Below are 27,373 nucleotides of genomic sequence, written 5' to 3'. Positions count from 1 at the left end.
AGAAAGTGGACAGAGAGAAATTCTTCTCTCTAGAACCAGGGGTCATCCCATGAAACTGATTGCCAGGAAATCGAGGACCAGCAAACGGAAGTACTTTTCCACACAACGTGTAATCAACTTGTGGAATTCTCTGCCACAAGATGTTGTGACAGCCAACAACCTGGAAGGCTTTAAGAGGGGTTTGGATAACTTCATGGAGGAGAGGTCTCTCAACAGCTACTAGTCAGAGGGCTGTAGGCCTCCTCCAGCCTCCAAGGCAGGATGCCTCTCAGTACCAGTTGCAGGGGAGTAAGAGCAGGAGGGAGGGCAGGCCACTTTCAACTACTGCCTGTGGGCTTCTCAGAGGCATCTGGTGGGCCACTGTGTGAAACAGGATGCTGGACTGGATGGGCCTCCTTGGGCCTGATCCTGCAGCCAGGCTGTTCTTATGTTGGGTTGATAGAGACGGGCATTTTTGTATCCCTCTCTTAGAATACTAGAAATCAGTCACCCAGTAAAACCGGCCTGGCAACACACTTGGGAGTCTCAAGAAGAACTTCCTCTCGCACGGGGCACCCTTAACCTACTAAATTTGCTGCTGCTGCCACAAGATTTCTGGCCAGGGCCAACACTAGCCGAGGAAGCTGGTGCTGGACGCAGGCGGGCGAGAGCCGCCTCTAACCAGCAGGGGCTCTTTCTTTCCCAGAGAGATGGGGTCGGGGGGGGGGGGGTGCGCGTGCTAGGAAGCAGCCGCAGGTCGGAATCCTGCCCAGTCGTCATCGCAAGCGGCCCCCCATCAGGGACGCGAGTGCGAACTGCGCGCGGGGGGGGGGGGGCTGAGGGTTTAGAAGGCTTTCGGCGCCGACAGACCCTCCTTTTCCTGCTGCTTCTAGCCTTTTCTTGGCTCTACTACGGGTCGGGAAGGAGACCCGGAGGTCCCGCCTACAGAGAAAGAGCAGCCCGTCTAGGACTTTCTCAGGAGGTGGAAACAAAAGCCCTTGTTTCACGGCTCGGGGGCGAGTTCTCCTTCTCCTCTCTAGCGGGGCGCCTGGCTCTATGGTGCGGAGGGGGGGGGGACAGGCCGGGCCGGACACGTGGTGGGGCTGTTGCGCGGCAACGCGGCTGCCGCTTCCGCCCCTTCCGCCCCTGGACTCGCAGGCGCGGCGGCTGCTGCCGGCATGGGTCGGCGCAAGCGGCGGCCGGTGGCGGCGCGTTCCGCGGGCGGCCTGGGCTCCACCTCTCAGGTGCGTCGCACCGGAGGCAGCAGCGCCGCCAGCAAGAGATCCGCCGCGGCGGTGGGCTACATCTCGGACCCCTTCGTGCTGCGGCTCCTGCCCCGCGGCCGCCGCCGAGCCCCCGCCATCCACCGGTGAGGCGCGGGGGGGGAGGGGGGGGGGGCTGGGCCTGACCGGACCTGACCTGACCCGACCCCCCTCCCTCCCCCCCCCGCAGGGGCTACCATGTCCGGGCCCGGGCGGTGGAGCACTGTGTCGGCGCCTTCCTGCAGCGCACGCAGGGCCTCCCTGGCAGGCAGGTGAGCGGGCCGGGGCCGGGGCCGGGCGGGCAAGCAAGGCCGGGCTGCGGCCGGACCCCCCCCCCCGCCCCGCGGCCTCCCTCCACCTCCTCCTCCTCGCTCTCCCTCCCTCTCCGGGCTGCAGATCCTCTCGCTGGGCGCGGGCTGCGACTCGCTCTACTTCTGCCTGAAGAGCCGGGGGCTGCTGGAGCGCGCCGTCTTCTTCGAGGTGGACTTCCCCGAGGTGGCTGGCCAGAAAGCGGCGCTGGTGGCCCAGGCCGAGCAGCTGGCCTCTCTGGCGGGGCGCGGCGCTGGGCAGCAGCAGGATGAGCTGGGTAGGGGGCAGCGCCGCCAGGAGGAGAGCGAGAGGGCGCCGTCCGTCCCCCCCCCCCCGGTGCAGAGCTTGGGAGACGGCGGGGGGGGGCTGGCTGGCTGGCTGGCTGGCGTGTGCAAAAGCTCCTTGACCTCTCTGGGTAGCCCAGGAAATGCAGGGCAGGGTCAGAGAGCAGGGCCTGCCTTGCCCAGAGCAGAATTGCGGGGCGGGGAGACCTGATCTCTCAAGCCCCAGAGCCCTGGGCATCTGGCAACCCTGGACTGGCAGCGGCATGGTGGACTTGGGGGTGACGGTGGGGGAGGCCCTGGCTGTGTGCACACCCCAGTTGTCGCACCGGCCCTGCGCTCCCCCGGGGGCCACAGACTGCTGCTTGCTAGCTTTTGTCCGTAGTGATTTGGCCGGCTGTCTCTCGCCGCTGTGCCCGCCGTGCGGATTGTGGCTGTGCCTGGCTTTCAAGGGTCTTGCTCTGTGGATGACTTTCTTGCTTCTTTTGCAGGAGCTGTTAGTTTTGCAGGAGAGGATTACAGGCTGCTGGGGGCTGACCTCTCTGAGCTGCCAAGGCTGGAGAAAGCTTTGCATGCCGCGGGCCTGGACCCCAAAGCCCCCACATTGCTTTTGGCAGAGGTTGTGCTCACCTACTTGGAGGTGCAGAGGTTTGTGTTTCCCCGATAGAGCCGACTGCGCAGTCAGATGCTATCAAGTTGCCGTGTCCTTGAAGGACTCCATTGTTGCCAAGAGTGGGGTGTAAATACTACTCACAAAGCCAAGCTAATCTTCACAGCAGTAGACTCTTGTGGGTGGTTTGAGAGCATCTAGGGCTGGGTTTCCACAGTGGCTCCGGCCTTGTTGAGCATGGCTGTGTGCCGTTCTGTGCCTGAGAGGGCCTCTTGGAAGCCTCTTGGAAGCCCAGCAGCAAGGCTGGCCAGTAAATGAGGGCCCTGTGAAGCCCGCCGGAGCATCCACAGACCTGCCTGCTGCTCCCATGTATTTGGGGGTCTCTGTGGCCCTTCTAAACACTCCTGTGCTGGTCTGGGGCCGGAGCCAGGCAAAACTGCTTTTCCTTAGCTCCCCTCCTCTTCCAGGTCAGATGCGCTGGTTCAGTGGGCTGCCAGGCACTTCTCCCAGGCGTGGTGTGTCCTGTATGAGCAGATCCATCCAGAGGACCCATTTGGGCTTGTCATGCAAAATCACTTCAACCAACTCCACTCCCAGCTCCACTCCTTGGCTCAGTACCCAGACTGCAAAGCCCAGGAGATGCGCTTCCTCCAGAGGGTAGGTGTGGAGCTTGGATTGGCCAGTGAGGATTTTGGGGTGGAGGGGGAGCAAACCGTTTCCCGTAGCAAAGATGAGCAGGCTGGTGGGAGGCGATGGGCTGGCCAGAGAGGAGGGCGCTTGTTCCCAGTGTGCTGGCTAGCCTGCGGCTTGTTCGGAGTGCCCTTGTGTCTTCTCCTCAGGGCTGGGATGAGTGCAGCAGCATCAACATGAATGAGTTCTACAGCCGCTTTGTCCCCAGAGAGGAGCAGCAGAGGATCCGGGCCCTGGAGCCCTTTGATGAGTTTGAGGTAAGGTGGGTCAGGCCCAGGAGGGATTCCAGCCTTGCTGCAGGTGGAGCTGGGCACAGCGTGTGTGTGTCTGTCTTGGGGAGACCTGGCAGGGGCTGAGGGGCTGCTGCCGTCACAGTTTTCTGCGTAGAAGGGAGAGGCACCACCTGGCCCTTGGAACATAGCCCTGGCCGGCTGGCGCTTCCCTTCCTGTTCCGGTCACGCTTCCTGGTAGCTAGCTAGAAGAGGTCCCGTGCAGCATTCTAGCCTGTGAAGGTCTCTTCACAAAGACAGGTGCACATTCAGGGCCTAGAGGTAGGTAGCTTCCTCCATCCCAGAGGTCTTGGCCATAGAGCCTCAGAGTTGGAAGGAACATGGTAGGTCCTCGAGGCCCTCCCCGCTCCTCGCGCAGTACAGGAATCTCCTAAGCATCCCTGGCGGATGCCTGTCCGGTCTCGGCTGGGAAACTTCTGGTGAGGGAGAGCCCAGCACTGCACAAGGCAGACCGACCCGTCGTCGAGCAGCCCTGACCGTCGGGAATTCTTCCTTGCACTTCCCACACATTGGCTCTAGTCCTGCCCACAGGAGCAGCAGCAGCAGCAGCAGAGAGAGAGTCGTCTCCTCCTCTTCCTCCTGGGTGACAGCCTTTCTCCAGCTATTTGAAGGGGGTTATCCTGTCTCCCCCGAGTCTTCTCTTCTCCAGGCTAAGCACACCCAATGCCCTCCATCCTGCCTCATGTGACTGAGTTTCCAGACTCTTCTCGCCATCTTGGTTGCCCTCTTCCGAATCTGTTCCAGTTTATCCATATCCTTATCAAAATGTGGGGCCTGGAACTGGATGTAGTGTTCGGAGTGAGGTTTGACCAGCACAGAATAGAATGGAACCATTCCTTCCCGCGACCTGGCCACTGTGCCCCTGTTGACGCAGTCTAAGATTGCATGAGCTCTTTTAGCTGCTGCATCACACTGCTGGCTCATGTTCAGCTCGTTGCCCACGAGGACTTGTAGGTACCTTTCACATGTACGGCTGCCAAGCCAGTCTTCTCCATCCTTTATTTGTGCGTTTGATTTTTCTTACCCAAAGGGAAGACGTTACCTTTGACTCTGTTCAACTTCCATCTTGCTGATTTTGGCCAAAAACGTGAGCCTGCCCAGATCAGATTGAATCTTGATTCTGTCATCTAAGGTTTAAGCTGTTACCCACAGCTTCATGGCATCTACAAATCTGATAAGCACGCCTTTTACTCCCCCCTTTATGCCATTCATGGAAATATAAACATGGTGAACAGCATAGGGCCCTGTGGCTCTGTACTCAATACTGCTGCATACGGTTGTTCAGCCAGCTGTGAAATCCACCTAACAGTAGCATCATTTCACCCCCCTCCCTTGTTACCATCTTGACAACAAGGATATTGTAGAAGATTTTGACAAATCCGTTGCTGAAATCAAGATATGCTATGTCAGGGCTGCTCAGCTTCGGCCCTCCTGCAGATGCTGGCCTACAACTCCCATAATCCCTGGCTATTGGCCACTGTGGCTGGGGATTATGGGAGTTGTAGTCCAAAAACAGCTGCGTGGGGCCAGAGTTGAGCAGCCCAGCGCTATGTGCACAGCAATCCATGATCTACTGAACTATCTGTCTAACAGGGGTGAGGTTAGTCTGGTGTGACTTGTTCTTGACCAATCCACGCTGTCTTCTACTAACCACCAGATTCTTTCCCAAATGCTCACTGACAGGCTGCTTTAGTAATCTGAATCTTGCCAGATGTCGAGCTGACAGGTCTGTCGTTTCCCGTCTCCTTCCCCACCCCACCCCACCCCCATCTTGAAGGGCAGTTCCCTCTGTGCTTACCTTGCCCTGCTGGGCCACATTTGCCTCATGGGAGGAGAGAAAGGCAAAGAGGCATCGAGCAGCTCTGGGTCACCCGTGGCCCTCTCACCCTCTTCTCCAAGCACGGACCTCCTGCTTCCTGGACCTGCCTATAAACCCCATTTTGGTTCTTTTGGCTTCCCTCGCAAGGTCGTTCTGAGCCTCTGCTCTCCTGAGAGCATCCCTACAGGGTGGGCCCACTCCTTGGGGCTCTTCTTTTCCGTGGTCATGTCCCCCTTCTTCCATTTCCTGTATTTCAGCTGTTCAGAGAGTTCTCTGTGCATCCACCCTGGCTTCTTGAGTTGTCTCCTATTTTCTCTTCTGGTGGGAAATGTTTGCAATTATGCCTTCAGTATCTTGTTTTTCAGAATCTCCCATCCTGCTTTGATGACTCTCTAGAACGTGTAGCCATTTAGAATGTCTACCTACTTTTCTAGCCATGGGATCCTCCCTAAGAGCACATTAAAACCGGCTTAAAAAAAAATAAAAATCCAGGGTACACATATGACGATGAAATTTTCCTCCCCTTGGTATCATGAATTCCGAAGTGACATGGTCCCTTTATGTGGTGTCCAAATAATTATTTAGTAAGCTGCCATGGATTCATTTATGAAGAATATACAGTACATCTTTTAAGTAGAATAGTGGCCACTTCCCCCCCAGAGTCCCCTCCCCACTTCCATTTCCATTGTTGGGAAGGACCAAGTCCTGGGTGGCACAAGACCCCCTTGTTCCTCCTTGCATCTTCTCAAAGAGGAAGTTGCCAGATCAAGAACGGCCTGGACCCCCAGCAGATGTCAGGAGAGAGGAAGTCCCTCCCCCATTACTGCTCCCGCCTGCCCCTGAGGAAATGTGGCCTTCTCGGTAAGGCAGGCATCGCCCATGTCTCCTTCCCTTGGGCCAAGTGGCCTCTAGTCCACTCCCATAACGGTATCCCTCTCCTTTTTTTAGGAACATAGGAAGCTGCCATATACTGAGTCAGACCATTGGTCTATCTAGCTCAGTGTTGTCTTCACAGACTGACAGCAGCTTCTCCAAGGTTGCAGGCAGGAGTCTCTCTCAGCCCTATTTTGGAGAAGCCAGGGAGGGAACTTGGAAGCTTCTGCTCTTCCCAGAGCAGCTTCATCCCCTGAGAGGGGGAAGATCTTGCAGTGCTCACACATCAAGTCTCCCATTCATGTGCAACCAGGGCAGACCCTGCTTAGCTAAGGGGACAAGTCACGCTTGCTACCACAAGACCAGCTCTCCTCTCCTTTTTTGCTCACCCAGACACTCTTCCAGCGGGGCTTTCAGGCTCAGATTCACAGATTTCCACGCAGGCATACACGTCCTTGACATCCAGTGCAACGCCCTCCCTCTTTCTGCTGGGTCTGTTCTTCTTGGACAAGTTATTACACCCTTCAAAGATGATTTTCCGATCACGAGTCCATCCCACCAAGTCTCAGGGATACCTTACTGGATCATATTTGCCTTCTTGCACTAGGATATCAAGCTCCTTCTGTTTGTTTCCCATACTCTGTGTGGCATTCGTGTGTAGACATTGGAGGGCGTGGCTCTCGCTGCCTTCCGGTTTCTCTGCTCTTGGGACTCGCACCCGTGCCGAGCGCCCTCTCTCTTACTTTGTCTCTGCCTTCGGCACATGCCGCCTTCTTCTCTTTCTCCTCCTCCTCCCTGGCACTCAGTCTTACACCTGGCCCTGGGCTTTGGTCTGCCTCCACCATCAGGGTCCGTTTGAAGCCCTTCCGAGGAAGTGTGCAAGCCTCCTGCCAGGCACTTCCTGGTCAGTCCCGGTGAGGTGGTGTGTCCCGTCTCAGACCGGGAGACCTCCAGGTCGGTAGCTGAAGCTGTGGGCCCTGATTCTGAACCTTTCTCTAGGCCTCCATCTCCATAGTCAGCTCTTTACTTGAAGGATCCTGCATTCCTTTTATGCATCTTGACCTTCCACGCGGAGGATGGATAAAAACCCCGCTTGTGCCCCCACCGCCTTGGCATCCCTACCCCATGCCTTATAGTCCTCATCGATCCGTTTCAGGCTTCTTCCAACGAGATTGTTCTTTCTCTCAAGGAGCAGCAGGGGGCGGGCGGAGGGTGGGGGGCACGGTCGGTGGATGTGAGGAGTCTTGGTGAGCTGCCTGCCCCGTTGTGCACTCGGAAGACAGCCTCTCTCCCTCCATGAGCAGGCCCGTCTGTGCTCGTGTGACTCCATCCCTCCCAGGAGGATGTGTTGATGTGGTGGTTCCTGGCTGCTCTTGGCGATGGGCCTGGGTTAGGGTTAGGAAAGGGAATGCCTCTTCACAGCCGCTGATGGCCATCTGGCTTGTTGTCTGTGGTTCTGGGAACGGAGCCTCCCCAAACCTCCTGTGTGTTGCTTCTCTCTTTCTGCAGGAGTGGCATCTGAAGTGCTCCCATTACTTCATCCTTGTTGCCTCAAAGGGGGAGAAGCTGATCCAGACTCCTGTTTTTCCTGGCGTGGGAGAAGGAGGTGCGGCCATGTTCCTGCTGCTTGAGGTGGCTGGGAATTGCCTGTGGGGAGATCTTTGCAGTGGGACGGGCTGTGACTGGCTAGAAGATCTTGTAGGCCCCCCCCCCCAACCATACTTTCCCCTTGCATTGTGGGGAAGCTGCTAATAGCAGCAAGTGATGGAAGAATCTTGGCTGTGAGCTGAAAGTCCTTTGGCTGCCTCCCTAGTCATCCTTCTGACTTCTCCATCTGTAGTGGGAGCATCAGTGGTGAACTTGACAAGATTGGGGTGAGGATTAATGTATGGGTCCAACTTCCAGCCTCTTATCTTGTGGTGCTGAACAGGGATCCCATATCGAGCACATGGTGTTTCTGTCCCCAAGAGGCTCACAGTGAAGTGTTGAAGAAGCTTAATATTGTGCCTCTCTCTTTCTTCCGGTGCCGAGAGAACAAGCCCCGTTACGGCTCAATAACTGGCCAAAGGCCAAGAAGAAAATAGTTTTCACAGTGAAGGTTCGGTATTTAGGCCAGGGCTGTTCAGTGGAATGGTGCCTGGACAGAACAGTGGGGTAGCCCAGCTTGCCCAGGAAACCCAGTTATTCAGGATGGTGAACTCCCAAGTAGGCTGTGAAGAGCGGCGGCAGGACTTTTGAGTCTGCCACGGGCTGAAAGGGGAAGAAACAGTGGGGTCCTGCCTGCTCCTCTGAGTCAGGGGGAAACGCCTCCTTCTGAAGAGAACCTAGAAGAAGGGGGTGCATGAAAAGGGACAGGGAGAGAACGGGCCGCTCGATCCCTAGAAAGAGAGAGAGAGAGAGAGAGGCTGGCATGATGTCCAAGAGGAAGAGGGCGGGAAGGCACGTTCCAGCCAGCAGCGACACAGACTGCATCTCTGCAGTTTCTCCCATTGTGCAATGTAAACATAAACCTGCCTTTCAATAATCAAGCAATCCGCAGTTATTTCCTATATTACTGGGGGGAAAGAATCCTCTCACCTTAGTGACTAGAGAAGAAAACACTTTAGGCCCAACCTGAAGTGAAGGGCTCAAGTCCCCTAATTTAGAATCATTGATTGGGTGTTCATATTCATCTCTCCTGCTCCAAACTCATTAGGACCTAACCTAAATAGAGCTGAGACAGAGGTGCCTTGCAAAGGCTCAGGCAAAAGGATCTCTCCAGATGGGGAGTGGGTGACAAAATGGCAAATATGGCTCAGTGTAAGTACGTGTAAGGGCAAAACCCCCAGCTTCACATAGACACTGATGGGATCTGAGCTGTCAGTGAAGGACCAGGAGAGGGATCTTGGGACTACGCACTGAGGATAGTGTGAAGCCGCTGTGAAAAGGGCTTTCTCGGTTTCTGACAGCCAGGGGCATCTCATTGGATTAGCCCTCTCAGGAGCTCCAAGGCAGGACAGAATTTTATTGGGGAGAAAGAGGAGTCCCGCCTACCTGAGCCCGAGGGGGAGAACTCCTCCCCAGTTCTTTCTGCTCCTCTTGCTCCTCCGCGTTTTTTGCTCTCCTTTGGCTTTCTTGCTTAGTTTTCTCACCATTCTTCTTGCTTCTAGCCGCCTTTCTCTTCCTTTTTCTAAGAACGAAACCCCCCCCAAAAAAACCCTTTAAGGCTTCTTGCAGCTTCTCTCCTTTGCCTTCCACCTCTCCCCCGCCCCACCCCGCTCCCCTACTTCGCTCCTCCGTTTATGGAGCAGCTGTTTGGGGACAGAAAGGCAGTTTTGGTCCCCCGGGGGCCCGCCCAGCAAAACTTCAGCCCGGGCCGCTCTCGACCCTTCCAGGGGCCGCCTCTTCGGCCGCAAGCCTTGCCGCCACCGAGGGTCCCCGCCAGAGAGAAGCCAGAGCGCTCTCCTTCTGAGCCGCACCTAGCCCTTCTGGCCTCCCCCGAGCCTCCGGAACGCGCGGCGGCGGCGGCGGCCTCACAAGCGGGAACTTCGGCCGCTCTTGATCCGCCCAAATTCCCTGCTGCAGCCGCGTGGGCCACAGATCTGCCTCCTGCGCCACACGCCTTGGAGCCCTCCGACCATCTCCTGCCCTCAGGCCGCGAGATGCGCTCGGTTGCGGCAGCCCGCAGAAGGGCGGGGGTGGAGTCCCCGAAGAAGCTGGAGGCGCCCGGTGACCTACCCTCCACCCACATCAGAGGCAAATCAGGGCCATCTCCTTGCGGGCTCAAGAACTCCTCATGGCTGAGAGGACACGCGACCAAACCGCAAGTACCGCCTGTGGGGGATGGGGGGGCTCAGCCCTTCGCATCTTTCTCTAAAGAGGGGGCGACAAAGAGCGTAAAATCTGCTGCCACGTCCCCGAGCCTAGCTTCCGGGGTAGCAGCTGCCAGTCAGAGCCAAGTATTTGCTCTACCAAAAACTGTTCCCCCCCGAATGGCAAGCTTGGTTTTAAAACGCCATAGTAGACCCTGTTCTTCAGGTCAGGCCTCCTGAGGAGCCCAGATCTAAGAAGTCCAAGCGGAAATTTAGGGACCGGTCTCCCAGCCCTGAAACTCCCAGTGCCTTTGTTCCGCCTCCTCCTAAGAAAGCTAGAGGCAAGAGGCCTCTGATCACGAAGGGGGGCCCCCGCTGGAGCCCCAGCGTCCTGACCCTGACTCAGATGCGATTCCGCACAAGGAGGAGGGCGAACGGTCTGAGGGGGGTGCGGAGGACCCTTCCTCTGTGTCACAACGCCTCTTTGTGGCAGAGGACTACTCTCCTCTCATGACAAACATGATTAAGACAATCGGACTCCAGACTAAGCACACCCAAGAACAGGAGACAAATTAAGGGGGACTTAGTTTTCCCAGGACAAGGGCCAAGATTTCTTACTCCCTATGCCTGAACTCTTCTCAGACGTGGTAAAGAGGAATGCTCCTGCCCGCCCCAAACAGCAGAACCATGGCTATAGTGTAGCGGTTAGAGTGCTGGACTAGGACCGGAGAGACCCGAGTTCAGGTCCCCATTCAGCCATGAGGCTAGCTGGGTGACTCTGGGCTTCTCTCTCAGCCTAACCTACTTCACAGGGTTGTTGTGAAAAAGAAACTCAAAAAGCATCGGACATGCTTAAGATTCCAAGTACCGTTGCTCACATCGCCCAACTGGTGTCCGGTTCCTTGGTACCTAAGGATGGTGAAACATCATTTAAAGATCTAGGGGACAGAAAGGCTGAGTCGTCTTTAAAAGAGTACCTGACAACTCAGCCTTGGTGACCCGGGCTACCTCGACCGCCTCTATGGCAGCCAGGGCCTCCCTGCTATGGGCGGACGAGTTACTTAGTAACCCACTTTCGGATCCGGTTCACATGCGCCAGCAACTCCTAAAGATACAGAAGGCCCAGGCATTCTTGGCAGATGCGACACTGGACACCATCCGCTTTTCTGCGTGAGTATCTGCGACCGCGGTGGTGGGCAGGCGACACTTATGGTTTAAAAAACAAAAAACCCAAAACAACAGCAACAAAACCTGGCAAGTAGACCCACCGTTGCGACTCAATCTCGCCTCAGTACCCTACGGTTCTACTAACTCTTTGGTGAATCTGCCTTACAGGACGTCTTAATTGAATCCCAAGAGAGGAACAAGACCATGCCGACCTCCATACCCAAAAGGTTCGACAGGCCCGGGCCTCACAAGCCATTTCAATACCGGCAACCAGCTCAGTCTTTTCGAGGCTTCCGTCCCTTCAGAGGATCGGACTCGGGTCCCAGAGAGGCTTCTGGAACAGACGTCGCCAATCCTTTAGAGCCGCGGGATCATTCAAAAATTCTCCACCCTCTAAGTCCAGACAATCACAACAACAATGACGCGAAGCCTACATGGCATGGTGGGCGTTTGTCCACGTTTCTCCACGCATGGAAAGCCTCAACTTCAGAAGAGTGGGTCCTAAACATCATCGGAGATGGGACAGAATCCTCCATCCTCAAGTTTCTCCCGACGCTACGGTCACGCTCGTTCGAAAAGCATCCAAGGATGCTCCAGGCCATTCACCATCTGGAAATCAGGGCCGTTGAACCAATCCCTCCACAGGAGGAGGGCAGAGGGGTCTACTCTTTCTCCCCACCGTCCCAAGAAGGACGGCTCCACAAGAATGGTCCTGGACTTGAAACAAGTAAACAAATCGGTTCGCAAGGACCACTTCCGCATGGAGACGCTAAGGTCCATAGCGGAAGCCCAGCACCGCCATGACTTCCTGACGTCAATTGACCTGAAGGAGGCACACCTTCACGTTCCAATACACCAGGACAGCAGAAGGTACCTGCGCTTCAAATACACGGGTCGGCATTTCTAATATACAGCCCAGAGGGATCTAGGGTCAGTTCTCTCAATCCTGGACCTCCACGGGTTTGCAGTCAACGTCGAAAAGAACTGCTTGACCCCATCTCAGCAAATCCGCACCTGGGAGTCATGATAGACACGGCAGCAGCCACTATATCGCTGCCCACAGACCGTCGCTAGTGCTCCAATCGGAGGTGAAGCAAGTCATAGCAGCCAAGAAGGCCCCACTCAGCACTCTGGCAAAACTTCTGGGCCTCATGGTGGCCACGATGGAGGCAGTACCGTGGGCCTGCTTCCACCTTCGCGACCTCCAGTGGTTCCTACTTCCTCACCAGCAGGCCATCGCCAGGAAATCCTAACTTCCTCTGGACTTGCCAAATCCAGTCAAGTCCTCCCTACAATGGTGGTTGATACCCAACAACCTCCTACATGGCAAGTCTTTATTGGATCCCCCCAGGGTCATCATCTCCACAGATGCCAGCGACCGGGGATGGGGAGCCCAGCTTCAAAACTTCTCCGCTCGAGGCCTCTGGTTCCCCCAGGAGAAGGCACACAGCATCAACTGGAGAAAGCTCAGAGCTGTGCGCCTAGCTCTACTGGCGTTTCCAGTCATCTATCCAAGCGGGACACGTGCTAATAAAGACAGACAACACAGCGACCAAGGCCTACATCAACAAACAGGGAGGGACCCGATCCCGCTCCATGTTCCAGGAGGCGACTCTTCTCTTGTCCTGGGCGGAACATCACCTAGGATCCCTGATCGCCCACCACATGAAGGGGGAACCCAATGTGGTGGTGGACTGGCTCAGTTGTCCGGACGTTTCTCTGGAGGAATGGAGTCTTCATCCAGAAACGTTCCAGCAGATCACGGAAAGGTGGGACACCCCAATCACGGAAAGGTGGGACACCCCAATCCCCAAAGGTGGGACACCCCTAACCCTAACCCCAGTCTTAGACTTGTTTGTGTCTCCGACCAATGCGAAACTACCAGCCTTCATGTTGAGGTTTCCATGCCGGGGCACGACCGTGACCGTCGCAATGTCAACACCTTGGCTGGAAGACTTATTATACGCCTTCCCCCCGACCCCTCTCCTGGCGAGGGTGCTCCACAGGATTTGCCTCAACCAGGCGGAAGTCCTCCTCGTGGCCTCATTCCGGCCTACACGTCCTTGGTTCCCGGAACGCCTTCATCTGGCAACCGCTCTGCCATGGGAACTACCTCCAGTTCCCGACCGGCTGTCCCAAGGATCCGTCCTTCATCCCGATCCAGCCTGGTTGCACCTTACCGCTTGGAAACTGAGCGACGCCTCCTCAGGAAGAAGGGTTTTTCTGACGCGGTCCTCAACACTAGGCTGGCCTCCAGGTGACCCTCAACAGAGAGGGTATACCAATAGACGTGGAGGATATTCCTACACTGGGCGTATCGACACTCCATACCTCAGGGATCAGCGTCCATTAAACATCTTCTTCTATTTCTGCAGAAGGCTTGGAGAAAGACCTCCGCCCTAACACTCTTAAACGTCAGGCGGCATCCCTGCCCCCTTTACTGAGGGGCACGGAATCCCAGATATCCCAGGCACAAGTTGACCTTCGTCAGTTCCTGAGAGGCACCTCCCTTCTGTCTCCTCCTACCATACACAGGTGTCCCACCTGGGACCTGCACATAGTCCTACGGGTTTTCCAGTCTCAGCCTTTTGAACCCATTCGGCCCAGACCTATACGAATACTTACATTTAAGCTGGCCTTCTGGTGGCCATCACCTCGGCCAGGCGAGTATCTGAACTGAGGGCGTTATCTGTAAACAGATCCTTCTGTATCTTCCTTGAAGATGCAGTACGACTCATTCCGGACTCCTTCAAGCGTCAAAAGGTGGCTTCCACATTCCATCTCTCCCAGGACGTATTCTTGCCATCGTTCTGTCCTCGGCCAACTCATCCCCCGACAGGAAATGGCATAAGCTGGAAGTACGCTGCTGTCTCAAAGTTTATATCAGGTGCTCTGCGTCGTTTAGAACCTCGGACGCCTTGTTTGTTTGTCTCCTTCCACCCACGCTCCATGGGCTCAGCAGTCTCGTCCGCGACGATTGCAAGGTGGATATAAGCCTGCATCTCCATGGCCTACGAATCTCAGCACCTCAGACCACCAACATCCATCGTAGCACTCCATGCAGTAGCAGCGGCAGCTTTTCCCACCAACGCTCCCGTGGATGAAATGGGCAGGGTGGCCACATGGGCCTCTGCTTCTACGTCCACCAGGCACTACAAGATTGAGGAACATGCATCAGCCAGGGCCTCCTTTGGGAGACGGGTGCTACAGCAGGTCCTTCATCGTTCAGAGGTCAGACCGCCCCCCACCCGTTATTAGCTAGCTGTGGTATGTCCCAATGAGATGCCCCTGGCTGTCAGCAACCGAGAAAGGAGCGTTGGTTCCACTTACCGTGAAAGCTTCTTCTGGTTACTGCAGCCAGGGGCATCTCGGCCCACCCAGCTACGGCGCTCTGACCTAGTTTCTATCAAGGACCGGGGTTCACAGCATCGAACTTGTGGGGGGATCGGCTCCCTGCCTTCCCCCAGATGCCTGTTTTCTTTTTCACTCTTGTTATTCTCCTTAGGGTGCTATCCTAGTCCGCCTCTCGGCCCGAAAGAACTGGGGAGGAGTTCTCCCCCTCGGGCTCAGGTAGGCGGGACTCCTCTTTCTCTCTAATAAAATTCTGTCCTGCCTTGGAGCTCCTGAGAGGGATAACCTAACGAGATGCCCCTGGCTGCAGCAACCAGAAGAAGCTTTCACGGTAAGTGGAACCAACGCTCCTGTTCCATGTTTGGGACCATTAGAAGGGGACTATTGTTATAGTGCCACTGTGTGAAACAGGACTCTGGACTAGTTAGATCTTGGGCCCGATCAGCACTCTTACATTGTAAAGAGCCAGCTCCCTTTCTCAACTAGGGAGATGAGAAACATCTCAGCCAACGTAACAAAACAGAAAACAGACCTTGCTTGGATGAACGGCAAGGAAATAACAAAAGAAGCTTGCAGAGGCTTTCTTGCTGCTGGGCAATGCCTCTAAACCCTGAGCCCCGCAAGAGACCTCATCCTGGGCCCTGCCTAACAGCCTCTCCAGCTGGCTCACAGGGCCATACACCGTTCTTTGCGTGCTGCTGGAGCAGAGGGGAGCCTTTGCTGCTCTTTGGAAAGGGATCGGCGTTGCCAGTTCTGGACCAGTTCCCCCCTCTTGTTTTGCTTAGGGGTTCTGTTCTGGCCTGGGTCAGGCTCAAGACCTCCTTGAGATTTTAGGTTCAGGTTCAGTCCCAGTGCACTGGCAAAGTCTCTCTGGACTGAGGCTTGGATGTGGGCTCCGTTGGCTGGACACCCTCCCTTTCTGTTGCTGCTTGTGAGTGGCTGCCTCTGGACCGGGGACACCACCCTCTCCCTGCAACTGGGATGACTCCTCGGGAGTTGGCAAGGGCGGCAGCGGCATGTCGGGCCACAGTGGCTTGGACGTCGGCCGGCCGTTGGGGGCAGAGCCTTCCTGCCTCCGTGCCCCGTGTGTCTGTCATGGGGTGGGGGCAGTGCTGCCAGTGACTCTGCTTGCTTCCCTCTGCCTTGCAGCCTTCTCGACTTGCAGCGCGCCACATTTTGCTGGGACTGTTGCTGTCTCGGTCTGCATGACGGACTTGGGAGTCACTGGCCTGAGACGGTACGGCCACCGCTCTGTGCTGATGGCCCCGCACCTGGTCCTCACCACTGGAGGCTTTGGTGACAGCAGCGGGCGTCACTGCCGCCTGACTGAGTTGCATGCCCTGGTCAAGCATGAGGATGCCTGGAGAAGCCACGCCGTCTGCCTGGCCCCGCCTGCGGAGGCCTGGGGTGAGTGGTGGGTCTTGGCGGGGGGGTGGGCCAGGGCTGCCTCACCTCGGTCACAACAGCCTGAGGGCATTTTCTCTCCCCCCCCGGCAGATGGCCGACTGTTCCACACAGTGACCCTGCTACAGACAGGCTGGGCTCTGGTGCTGGGGGGGCGCAAGGCCCCAGCGAACCCGGCCCTGGAGGCCTGTGGCTTGAGAGTGCTGGAGGCAGCTGACTCCTCCGCTCCCGGAGGTCCTGTGGTGGAGCTCACTCGCCTGCCGCCTGTGGAGAAGTTGGCTTCGGCCCGCTGGAGACACACAGCGACAGAAGTTACATATCAAGGTAGAAGTGGGCCCCCCTGCCCCCCCCCACACACTCTCTCACCTCTTTGCCCAGAGGCCAACCTGCGAAGGGCCCAGAAGAGCTTCATCTCCTCATGAAGCAAGCCTGGAGCCTGCTTTGAAACCTCTCTGAAGGGTTAGGGTGGTGGGGGCAACGGAACCGCCACTGGTCAGCGGCCCTGCGTGTGGCAGGGGCTGTGCTGCTGACTAGTTTGGGCCAATCCAAAGGACTGCTTAGGAACTCCGCGCGCTGACTGGCCGAAGGCTCTGCGTGTGGCAGGCATGCAGTAGGGCTGTGCGGTGGTTCCAGAGACAGTGCACGGCAGCTGAGGGGCAGCGCGGGGGCCAGGCCCTTTGGTTGGAGGAGGGGTTCTTCGCTGCTTTTGACCCTTCCTGACTCCAGCAGAGCGCTCTCTTCATCAGGAGGGTGCAGCATGTTGCAGGACTCCCCACTTGCTCTCTTCCAGGTGAGGCGTACCTGTTCATCTACGGCGGCTGCTGTGACTCCGGGCAGACTGTGCGGGCGGATTGGTGCTTCCTGCACTTGGATGAGTTCTGCTGTCGGCAGGTATGGGGCCAGATAGAGCCTCCTTGGGCTGAGGAGCTGAGCCCCTCGTCTCTGCTGGTCCTGGAGGCCCCTCAACTTCTTTCTCTGAGCTCACCAGCATGGGTGGAGCTTGGAGAAGAGGGACACAGGAAAGCGGATTTCCAAAGTCTGGCTGCGAAAACACCCCTGTTGGCTGACTCTGAAGGTGTTGCTGCTCCTAGAATGCTAGAGCTGAGAGGGGCCTTAGAGACTCTCTGTCTCTGGACCTCTTTTCCTGGCCGCTGTCTGCCAGGGACGCTGCAGCAGTCTCCTGCTTTGAGTGGGGTTAGGGTTGGATGGGAAGACCTCCAAGGTCCCTTCCCGTCCTAGGCTGCTGTGCACTGCCAGCTGGGGAGTTCCGCTGTGGCCCCCCAAAGACTACAGCCTTCTCACAGCTCATTTATCTATCCTGCCCTTTAGTTGCTCCTAGGTGGCTTACAGACGGAGAAAATTAACACTGGGTTGCTATATCTGAGAATATGACAAATATTTATATACTGCTTTTCAACAAAAGTTTCCAAAGCAGTTTGCATCAATATAAATAATAAATAAAATGACTCCCTGTCCTCAAAGGGTTCACAATTTTTAAAAAAGAAACACAAGCTAGACACCAGCAGCAGCCACTGGAGGGATGCTGTGCTGGGGCTGGAGAGGGCCAGCTGCTCTCCCCCTGCTCAAGAAAGAGAATCGCCACTAAGCAGGTACCTCTTTGCTCAGTTAGCAGGGGACTGATCAATAATATCCTAATATCAATAATATTCTAAGAAATGCACCAATTAAAACAGGAAGTAGCTTAAACTGCCACAGCATTATGTGTAAAATACAACCCTTAAAAGTTGTGGCTGAGGAAACCTGGCACCAGAAAGACCCAGATTGGCACCAAGGAGAGCCTTCCAAAGACAGGCTGTTTCTCAGCGGGCCACCGAGGATGGGCGTGTGGGTGGTGCTAACGTCTGACCGTTCCATGTAGATGAAGGTGGCCCTCGGCCCGAGGGAGGCCTCGTTAGGTGTGGTCTTGTTCCATGGCCTCCTTCAGGACAGTGGACACCACTTCCTCTTGCAAGGAGGCGTTTAGTAGCTTCCTAGGCCTGCTGGCTCCCCTCCCCCTTGTGTGAGGTGCGAGGCAAACAGGCGGCCGTGTACATGCCACCTCTTGGGCACAGCCCTGGGCCTCGGTCATAGAAAGTCCTCTGAGAAAACTAGACAAGCGAAATGCCCACCGGCACGGGACAAGAGTTCTGCCAAGAAAGACCGGAGGGGCCCAGAGAGACCCTAACCCTAACCCTAACCGGCTCAATAGCGGGAGCTGGAGGAACAGACTGGTGAAGTCACAACTGGGTCAGCCATCAGGGACCCAATTTCCGTCTCCCCAGGTCCTCCGCCGGGCCTGAAGTGTGTCTGTGTCAATGTCCTGAATGGCTGTAGCAGCCATTTTTGCATGTCCCTGTCCTGGGCAGATATGTCCCACTGTGGCTTCCTTACGAAGGATGGGCAAGGAACTGGCTCTTGAGAGGAGGTGTGTGTGTGTGTGTGAGTGAGGCCCTGCCCTTTATCGGGGCACCCTAAGCCTTTTGTTCCCTCCCCCTTAGATTCCTGTGGAGGGTCCGGTTCCCACTGGCCGCCATTCCCACAGTGCTTGTGGCTGGGCAGGTGGGGTGCTCCTTGCCGGTGGCCTGGCAGCCACGGAGCAGCCCTTGGGCGCCGTCCTCTTTCTGCGGCCAATGGAAAGCGGCTTCCAGTGGCACTCGATCGTGACCCACCCCCCACTCACGCCGAGGTAAGTGGGCAGTGCCCAAGGGAGGCAGCCCTTCTTGGGCCAGCCTTCTTGTGTTTGCTGTGTGGCTGCTGCGACCAGCTCAGAGGGGGAGAAGTGGGGCCTCCTTCTCCCTGTCTGGGGCACTGCAGGGCTTACCCCCTTTTGATCTCCTGCTTTGCTCTGGGCCCAGAAGGCTCAAAGACTTGGTAGACCCATCTGAGAATGTTCATGAGAATGCCTCATGATCCTTTTGTACAAAGAACCCAACATTATCTGGAGATGGGTCTGGGGAGTGTCAACCACAGCCGTGAGTAGTGGTGTTCACGGAACCATGCGGCGTGGTCTGGCACTGAGGGGGGGTCTACCTTTAAGGGCGGGGGGGGGTAGAATTACCCCTCCCGCCGCTCTTCCCCCTCCGGCGCTGTGTTTTAAATTCGAAGTTTTCGGGGCGGCAGCGTTCCTCCCTGCCGCCCCTGCCCCTGTCGTTGCCCGGAAGAAGCAGTAATACACGCACGCATGCGTGCGTCACGGCTTTCCAGAACTGGCAAAAAGCAGAACAAGTCAAAGGGGGAAAGCCCAGGATTCATTCAATTTGAGTCCTTGTCCATTGTGGCTGGGGATGGTGGGAGTTGGAGCCCCACAGCATCTGGGGACCCACAGCTGGGACCCCATGCCTTGGGCAGCCGCCTTCCTGCGTTGGCTGGGCCCACAGAGCAGGCCTGCATCACAGTGCCCTGGGAAATGCCGCCCACCGCTTGCTCCCGGGGCTCCAGCCAGGCCCGTAGCCAGCCTCAAAGTTGTTGTGGGGTTTTTTGGGGGGGGGGCGGGTGTTGCAGAAGTCAGGGGAGGCAGGTTACAGAATGTTCAGTGAAAACAGTCAGTGAAGCTGGGGAGGAAAGAGGAATTTTTGGTGGGGCAGGTACACCCCATGCCACCAGTTGGCTCCAGCCACCCTGGGAGGCATGGGGGGAAATGCTGGCAGCTCCCTGAACCCGCTAGGTTGATCCAGAGGTCCACGTTGGAACCTGGTGGGTCCCTTCTCCCGGCCTGATTGGCCCCAACCCCTCTTTGCTGCTTATCAGTCCTGTTGCTTATTGGCTCCTTGCAGAAGAGGGACACTGCGAGAGGCTTTCAGAGATGACTGCTATTACAGACAAAAGGGGGATGGTTTCTTTTGTCTCAGTGAGAGCGAGGTTATGCAAGGAAATGAAACACATGCACATATTAGTGCAGAAGTTGCTTGAGAAAGGGGATTTGGGCCTTCTCTTTGGCAAGGTGGAGAGGGATCAGGTTTGGAAACCCAGCCAGCGGAGTGCGCAGTGGGAGCAATCTAAACGAATGCTCTTCTTCAGTCTCTGTGCAGATGGCGCCCCTACAGTTAACCCCCGCCTAATGGATCGACATGGGAGCTTCTTCACTAGGAAACCGATGGGGCAAAAGAAGCCCTGCCTCCCATTCATATGAGTGAGGAATCTACTCGAATCGGATGGGGTCAAAACCAAAACAGAGCAGCAGCCCCATAGTCACCCCACATCTGTGACTGGGGCAGATTTTCTTTGCATGTTTTCACTGCAGCACTGGTGCTATCCTGATACTGCCCCCTCCATCTCCAAGAGGAATGCGCTGAAAATGTGTTAATCAAAAGGAATGTAAAAGACACCGTGCCTCTGTGCATATAAGAACATAAAAACAGCCCTGCTGGATCAGGCCCAAGAAGGCCCATCTAGTCCAGCATCCTGTTTCGCACAGTGGCCCACCAGATGCCGCCAGAAGCCACAGGCAGGAGTTGAGGGCGAGCCCTCCCTCCTGCTGTTACTCCCCTGCAACTGGCACTGAGAGGCATCCTGCCTTGGAGGCTCGAGGTGGCCCACAGCCCTCCGACTAGTAGCTGTTGATAGACCTCTTCTCCATGAAGTTATCCAAACCCTTCTTAAAGCCATCCAGGTTGTTGGCCATCACCACATCTTGTGGCAGAGAATTCCACAAGTGGATTATGTGTTGTGTGAAAAAATACTTCCGTTTGTTGGTCCTAGATTTCCTGGCAATCAGTTTCATGGGATAAACCCTGGTTCTAGTGTTATGGGAGAGGGAGAAGAATTTCTCTCTATTCACTTTCTCCACCCCATGCATGATTTAATAGACCTCCATCATGTCCCTCCACAGTCGTCTTTTTTTCTAAACTAAAAAGCCCCAGGTGTTGTAGCCTTGCCTCATAAGAAAGGCGCTCTAGGCCCTGATCATCTTGGTTGCCCTCTTCTGCACCTTTTCCAGTTCTACAATGTCCTTTTTTAGATGTGGTGACCAGAATTGTACGCAGTACTCCAGGTGTGGCCTCACCATAGTTTTGTATAAGGGCATTATAATATTAGTAGTTTTATTTTCAATCCTCTTCCTAATGATCCCTAGCATGGAATTGGCCTTTTTAACAGCAACATTGAGTCGACACTTTCAATGAGCTGTCCACCACGACCCCAAGATCCCTCTACTGGTCAGTCACTGACAGCTCAGATCCCATCAGAATGTACTTGAAGTTGGGGTTCTTCTTCCCAATGTCCGTCTCTTGACACTTGCCAACATTGAACCACATTTGCCACTTTGTCACCCACTCACCCAGTTTGGAGAGATCCTTTTGGAGCTCTTCACAATCAGTTATGGATTTCACTACCTGAAAGAGTTTGGTATCATCTGCAAATTTGGCCACATCGCTGCTTACCCCTACTTCTAGATCATTTATGAATAAATTAAAAAGCACCGGTCCCAGTACAGATCCCTGGGGGACCCCACTTCTTACTTCCCTCCATTGTGAAAACTCTCCATTTATACCTACCCTCTGTTTCCTCTCTTTCAACCAGTTAGCAATCCACACATGTACTTGTCCCCTTATCCCATGACCGCTAAGTTTCCTCAGGAGTCTTTGATGAGGAACTTTGTCAAAAGCTTTTTGGAAGTCCAGGTAGACTATGTCAGCTGGATCACCTTGATCCACACACTTGTTGATACTCTCAAAGAAGTCCAAAAGGTTGGTGAGGCAAAATTTACCTTTGCGGTAGCCATGCTGGCTCACTCCCAGCAGGGCCTGTACTTCTATGTGCTTTACAATTCTATCCTTGAGGATGCTTTCAATCAATCTGTGAACGGATGTTAAGCTAACCGGCCTGTCATTTTCCGGATCACCCCTAGTTCCCTTCTTGAAAATCAGTGTTACATTTGCTACTCTCCAGTCCTCTGGTACAGAACCTGATTGCAGGGATAAGTTATATGTTTTAGCAAGGAGGTTGGCAATTTCACATTTGAGTTCTTTGAGGACTCTTGGATGGATGCCATTCGGCCCTGGTGATTTGTTAGTTTTCAGTTTTTCCAGACAGTTTAGAACATCATCTCTCATTACTTCTATCTGGCTCAGTTCTTTAGCCGCCATCCCCGAAAAGCCTGGTTCAGGAACAGGTATATGCTCAGTATCCTCGCTGTGAAGACAGACGCCAAGAACTCATTCAGCTTCTCTGCAACCTCCATATCCTCCTGAATAATCCCTTCCACTCCCTCATTGTCTAATGGTCCAACTGCTTCCATGGCAGGTTTCCTGCTTCTGATGTATTTAAAGAACTTTTTGTTATTCCCCTTGATGCTTTTAGCTAAATGTTCCTCAAACTCTCTTTTTGCCTTTCTGTTCTCTTCCTTTGGGCAGGCCTTCCAATTTCGGAAAGAAGTCTTCTTCCCTTTTATGGCTTCCTTGATGGTACCCATTAGCCATGCTTGCATCTTCCTGGACTTAGTGGTACCTTTCCTCTTTTTGCGTATACAATCTAACTGGGCTTCTAGTATTGTGGTTTTGAGTAAACTCCATGCACTCTGGAGCAAAGTGACTCTCCTGATTTTCCCCCTCAGCTTTCTTTTCACCATACTCCTCATTTTAGAGAAGTTAACTCTTATGAAATTCAAAATGTCTGTGTTAGACTTCCTTGGTGATTCTCCCCCCACATGTATGCTGAATTTGATGGCACTATGGTCACTGTTCCCTAAAAGGTCAATGACACTGACATCATGCACCAGGTCCTGGGTGCCACTCAGAATTAAGTACAAGGTTGCCTTCTCTCTGGTCTGTTCCAAGACCAACTGTTCTAGGGCACAGTCATTTAGCGTATCTAGAAATTTGACCTCTTTGTCATGACCTGACTGTGAATTTCCCCAGTCTATGTGTGGGTAATTGAAGTCACCCATGATTACAGCCCTGCCTCTCCTTGACGCCTCCCTGATTTCCTTCTGCAAATCCCAGTCACTGTCGGCATTTTGATCCAGAGGGCAATAGCACGTCCCCAATAGACCGTTCCCTTTCAGGCCTTGTACTGTCATCCACAGGGTTTCTGTGGAGGACTCCAGTCCACTTAGGTTTTCTAGCTTGTTAGATTCTCTGCCTTCTTTAACATACAGTGCTACTCTACCTCCAAGGCGCCCCTCCCTGTCCTTTATATCCAGGGATAACAGTGTCCCACTGGTTCTCACTGTTCCACCATGTTTCTGTTATGCCCACTATATCTATTTCTGCGTTAGCAACCAAGCAGTACTCCAGCTCACCCATCTTGGCTCGGAGGCTTCTGGCATTGGCATATAAGCACCTATATGCTGAATCTCTCACATGATGTACGTTATCTATCTTTTTATTCTTTGTCTAGCTGCCACAGGCTCCCATCTGCTCTTTATGCGGTTCTGATCTGTCCCCTTCTGTTTTATCTGAATTCTTTGCAGCCTCACACTTTAAAGGATGGCTTTTGCTGAACGGGATACTGCCCTGCTCCCATCGGCAGTTCTCCAGGCGTCATTTTAAAAGCTGCTCTGCAACCTTTTTGATTTTAAGCGCCAGCAGTCTGGTTCCATCTTGGTTCAAGTGCAGCCCATCCCTTTTGTACAGGCCTTGCTTGTCCCAAAATGTGTCCCAGTGCCTAACAAATCTATACCCTTCCTCCTGGCACCAATGTCTCATCCATGCATTTGAAACCCCTCAACTCTGCCTGTCTCACTGTACCTGTGCGTGGAACAAGTATCATTTCTGAGAATTCTACCTTGGGGGTCCTGGACTTCAATACACTACCTGTCAGTCTAAATTTGGCTTCCAGGACCTCCCGACTACATTTCCCCACATCGCTGGTGCCGATGTGCACCACGACAGCTGCCTCCTCCCCAGCACTGCCTAACAGCCTATCTAGATGCTGCGTAATGTCCGCAACCTTCGCACCAGACAGGCAAGTCACCGTGCGGTCAACACGCGAGTCACAAACCCATCTCTCTATACCTCTAATGATCAAATCACCCACTACAAGGAGGCCCCCACCCCCCAGAGGAGTATCCCCTGTGCGAGAGGATATGGGCTCATCATCCATGGAAGGGGCCCGTTCTTTTGCCATAGTTCTTTCTTTTACCATAGTTTAGGGTCCTTTCCGTTCTTGTTTGGTCAGGACTTCCATTTTCAGAAGGAAGTCTTCTTCCCTTTTATAACTCCCCAGACTCCACATGTTAGCCACACTGATGTCTTCCTGAACTTGGTGGTACCTTTCCTCCATCTTGGTATACATTCCAACTGAGCTTCTAAGGTGGTTTTGAATAAGCTCCATGCTTTCTGGAGTGACCCTCTTGATTTTCCCTTCCAGCTTCCTTTTTTCCATTTCGCTCATTTTTTAGAGTTCTCTTCTAAATTTGTCATCCATACAAATACAAGCCAGGGTGAGCCATGGTTAGCAAAGGGGACAATTCATGCTTGACGCCACCAGACTGACTCTCACAAGCCTGACTGTAGAAGTGGTGACTTCTGCTACCTGCTGCATGGTTATCAAGAGGCTTAGGGTTGACTGGTTTACAGTTCCCTGGATCTTCCTCCTCTTTGAAGACGGGGATATGTTAATGGAACTCCTCTGGGGTGATTGGCGAACAGGCCCATCTCCAGTCTTCTGGCACCTTATTCATTCTCCAGGATGTGCCAAGGATGATAGACTGAATTTCTGAGAGTATGTCAGCACATTGTTTTAGTAGCCTCGGATGCAGTTCTTCTGGCCCTGAAAGACTTGCTCAGTTCTTGCTCAGCCTCCACTTGCTTGGAGTGTTAGCGTTATATAAGAACAGCCAGGGGTGGAGCCACACGCTTCCCTTTTGAGCCGCTTAGCCCAGCACCGGCTTCCCAGCTAGCCGGAAATGCGTCCCACTGCCTTTTAAAGCAGGGAGAGCTGCTCCCAGCCACACTGCGAATGTGGCACTGGCCGGGAATTTGCTCGGAAACAGGGCAGGAGCCCTGTTTGCGAGAACACCCTGCCCCCTGCATCGGACGTCAGACACCGGGCGGGGGTTTACTCGGAAATGGGGCATCAGGGGCAGGGGTGCTGTGGTGGCAGGCGGACACAGCCACCGCTGGCGTCCCTACGGGCCTGAGGAAAGCCCTGCTGGATCAGGCCCAAGGAGGCCCATCTAGTCCAGCGTCCTAACCCAGCAGGTGCTGCTGGGAAGCCTGGTACCGGAGCGCACTCTCACTCTCTCTCTCTCTCTCTCTCTCTCTCTCTCTCTCTCTCTCTCTCTCTCTCTCTCTCTCTCTCTCTCGTCTTTTCTGATCCGTCCCTCCTTTTGTTTCTCGAGTGTCTTCGATTTTCAGCTCATTGCTCAGCTTTCTGTCCAGCCATGTTGAATTTTTTGATCCGGCTTCTGGGTTTCTTTTTCATTTGAATTTGTGATGGTGATTAACTCCTTTGGTACTGTTGGGAGGAAAAAGCTTCTGCATGTGCGCAGAGGCACCGTGCCTTCTACATTTCTTTTGGTTCACACAATCTGATGGAAGTACCTGGGTTGCTTGGCAGCTTTTTCAGTGCACTCATCTTGGAGACAGGTGGGGGGTGGTTGTGTTAGAGCAGTGTCCCCACAATGGAAACTTGCCCCAGGCTGAAATCGTGCCCCTATTGTAGCATGGAGGCAGGGTGAACTGAGGGCTGTTGCTCTGTATGGTCTTTTTTGCTCTGAAAGATCCCACTGAAACGAACAGCAGCTGGAGAAGCTTCCCTGGTGCGCTGCCCAGTCTCTTTGCATGGAGCTCCCCCCAGGGTGCGCCTCTTGCCATTTCTTGTGTCTGTGGTCCAGGTATTCTCATACAGCCCATGTGCATGATGGGAAGTTACTGCTGGTGGGCGGAGTCTGGTTCCAAGCTCCCTCGGTGCCTGGGGTGGCTGTGATCGATCTGGCCTCGGGCTCCGTTGCTGAGTTTCACATTGACACGGTAAGTGGCAGCTGTGGGGAAGGGGAGGTGGGGAGGAATCCTTGCACGGCTTCAACTAGCTTCTGCCCACCCCCCGCCACCTTCTCCTTCCACAGCGGCTGGATTCCCAAGACCCTGGTGGGCGCTTAGCTGCCCTACTTCCATTGAAGCAACCAGCCAGCCTCCTTGGACATTTGCTTGCCTCTGTGGACAGCCTCCTCCCTCGCTCGCTCGATCCTAAAGCCGGCAAGGGTGGGGGAAGTCTGTCTCCAACCCAGCACCCAAATCTCTCATTGCCGATGCACTTGGCCACCCCGACTCAGTTTCTGTGACTCCTTGGTTATTTCACAGCAGCAGCTTTCCATAGCCCCATTCCCCCCTGGTTGGGAAAACATCTCCTCCCCTTGGCCTACATGGGGGGAGGAAAGGCCTGGACTGGCTGAAGGCGGTAGGGCCCCCGGCCAGTCTGGCTCCCAAAGCGCAGTCTTCCTTTTTCTCCTTCACTAGACCTCTCTGGAGTGGCCTCTGATGTTGCACAACCACAGCAGCGTTTTCCTGCCCGAGGAGAAGGAGGTTCTTCTCATGGGTGGCGGCGGCAACTGCTTCTCCTTCGGGAGCCATCTGAACCATCACCCAGTCCACCTGGCCCTTGGTGGCCTCCTGAGAGGACCATGAGCCGTGGGTTCCAGGAGGGCTTGGCTTCCTTGAAATGCAAGAGCCCCTGCCTGGCATGGGGCAAAGGAGTGCTGGCCCAGGCGGGTGCTCCTTCCATTCATGGAGGATGCCTCACCCGCCTCTTGATGAGAAATGGGTATATTGCAAGAAGGTCAGAGGCTTGTGGTGCTGGAAAGAATAGAGCTATGTCACTTCTTTGTGACCCTCTTCTTCTGCCTTGAGGGTTCTCTCCATCTCTCTTACTCTCACTCCTCGCCTCGCTCTCGCTACTGTCGCCACTGCCCTCCCTCCATCATCCCTCCTGTCACCTTGCTTTGCTCCCACCACCACCTCCATTTATCTCTCTGGGGGCTTCTCGTCCCTTGCCTGCCCTTTTATTCCCTCTACTGCCTCCCCTCCTGTTCCCTCTGCCTCCCTCTTGTCATCTCGCCGTTCGGGGACTCCAGCTGGTGCATCTGCTGCTTGAGGGTCTCCTGCGTTCAGTTTGGAGCCTGGCTTGGCACTTGTGGTGGTTGTGGCTTGGGTGGTATCTGTGCCTCGCTCTTTTCTGTCTGTTCTGACTGGGGTTGGCGTTGTCCATGTGGCTGGCGCTGCTGCTGCTGCTGCTTGCACTGATGCTACAGCTCCTAATGCCTGTCCCCTTCATTTTCTATTGGTACTCCTCTTGTGTAAGTGTTCCCACCTGGCTAAGCTGCATTTGCTCACAAGTCATCTGTCTGCCCTCGTTTCTCTCTCTGTCTTTTTGACCCTTAGGGCTCAGGCCAGGGCTGAAGCCCTTCCCCAAAGGGTGGCTGTCTCTGCACTTTAAGAGCTTCCATCTCCCTTTGACCTGTACTGTCTTTTTGAGTCTGTGCCTTAAACTTGTAATTGCCTAGCACTTTCTCTCCCTCCCCAGGATAGAGCTGTTGTGGCGGGGGGGGGGAGTTTGGGGTGGCTTGCCCTTCTGTGGGCTTTTGGGGCATAATAAAAAAGCGTGACTCTG

The 27,373-nt window shown here is 54.8% G+C and overlaps 1 protein-coding gene across 1 annotated transcript; it reads left to right on the top strand.

Annotated features, from left to right (window-relative positions):
- The first annotated feature begins 1,058 nt into the window (after positions 1–1,058).
- On the top strand, positions 1,059–27,373 carry LCMT2 (leucine carboxyl methyltransferase 2). Its single transcript, XM_053311998.1, has 13 exons — positions 1,059–1,348; positions 1,432–1,513; positions 1,638–1,827; positions 2,323–2,479; positions 2,909–3,098; positions 3,281–3,388; positions 7,623–7,719; positions 15,572–15,829; positions 15,920–16,150; positions 16,617–16,717; positions 18,325–18,512; positions 25,602–25,737; positions 26,224–27,373. The coding sequence occupies exons 1-13, from the start codon at positions 1,158–1,160 to the stop codon at positions 26,389–26,391; spliced, it is 2,097 nt and encodes a 698-aa protein (XP_053167973.1). The 5' UTR covers positions 1,059–1,157; the 3' UTR covers positions 26,392–27,373.

Source organism: Hemicordylus capensis, chromosome 3, assembly GCF_027244095.1.
Source record: "Hemicordylus capensis ecotype Gifberg chromosome 3, rHemCap1.1.pri, whole genome shotgun sequence".
NCBI classification, from domain to species: Eukaryota; Metazoa; Chordata; class Lepidosauria; order Squamata; family Cordylidae; genus Hemicordylus; species Hemicordylus capensis.
This window is presented reverse-complemented; position numbering and strand designations above follow the sequence as displayed.

Coding starts and splice junctions, on each gene's coding strand:
- LCMT2 (XM_053311998.1), top strand. CDS start 1,158: ATGGGTCGGCGCAAGCGGCGGCCGGTGGCGGCGCGTTCCGCGGGCGGC. Junction 3,099..3,280: donor AGATGCGCTTCCTCCAGAGG/GTAGGTGTGGAG, acceptor TCTTCTCCTCAG/GGCTGGGATGAGTGCAGCAG. Junction 25,738..26,223: donor CTGAGTTTCACATTGACACG/GTAAGTGGCAGC, acceptor CTCCTTCACTAG/ACCTCTCTGGAGTGGCCTCT.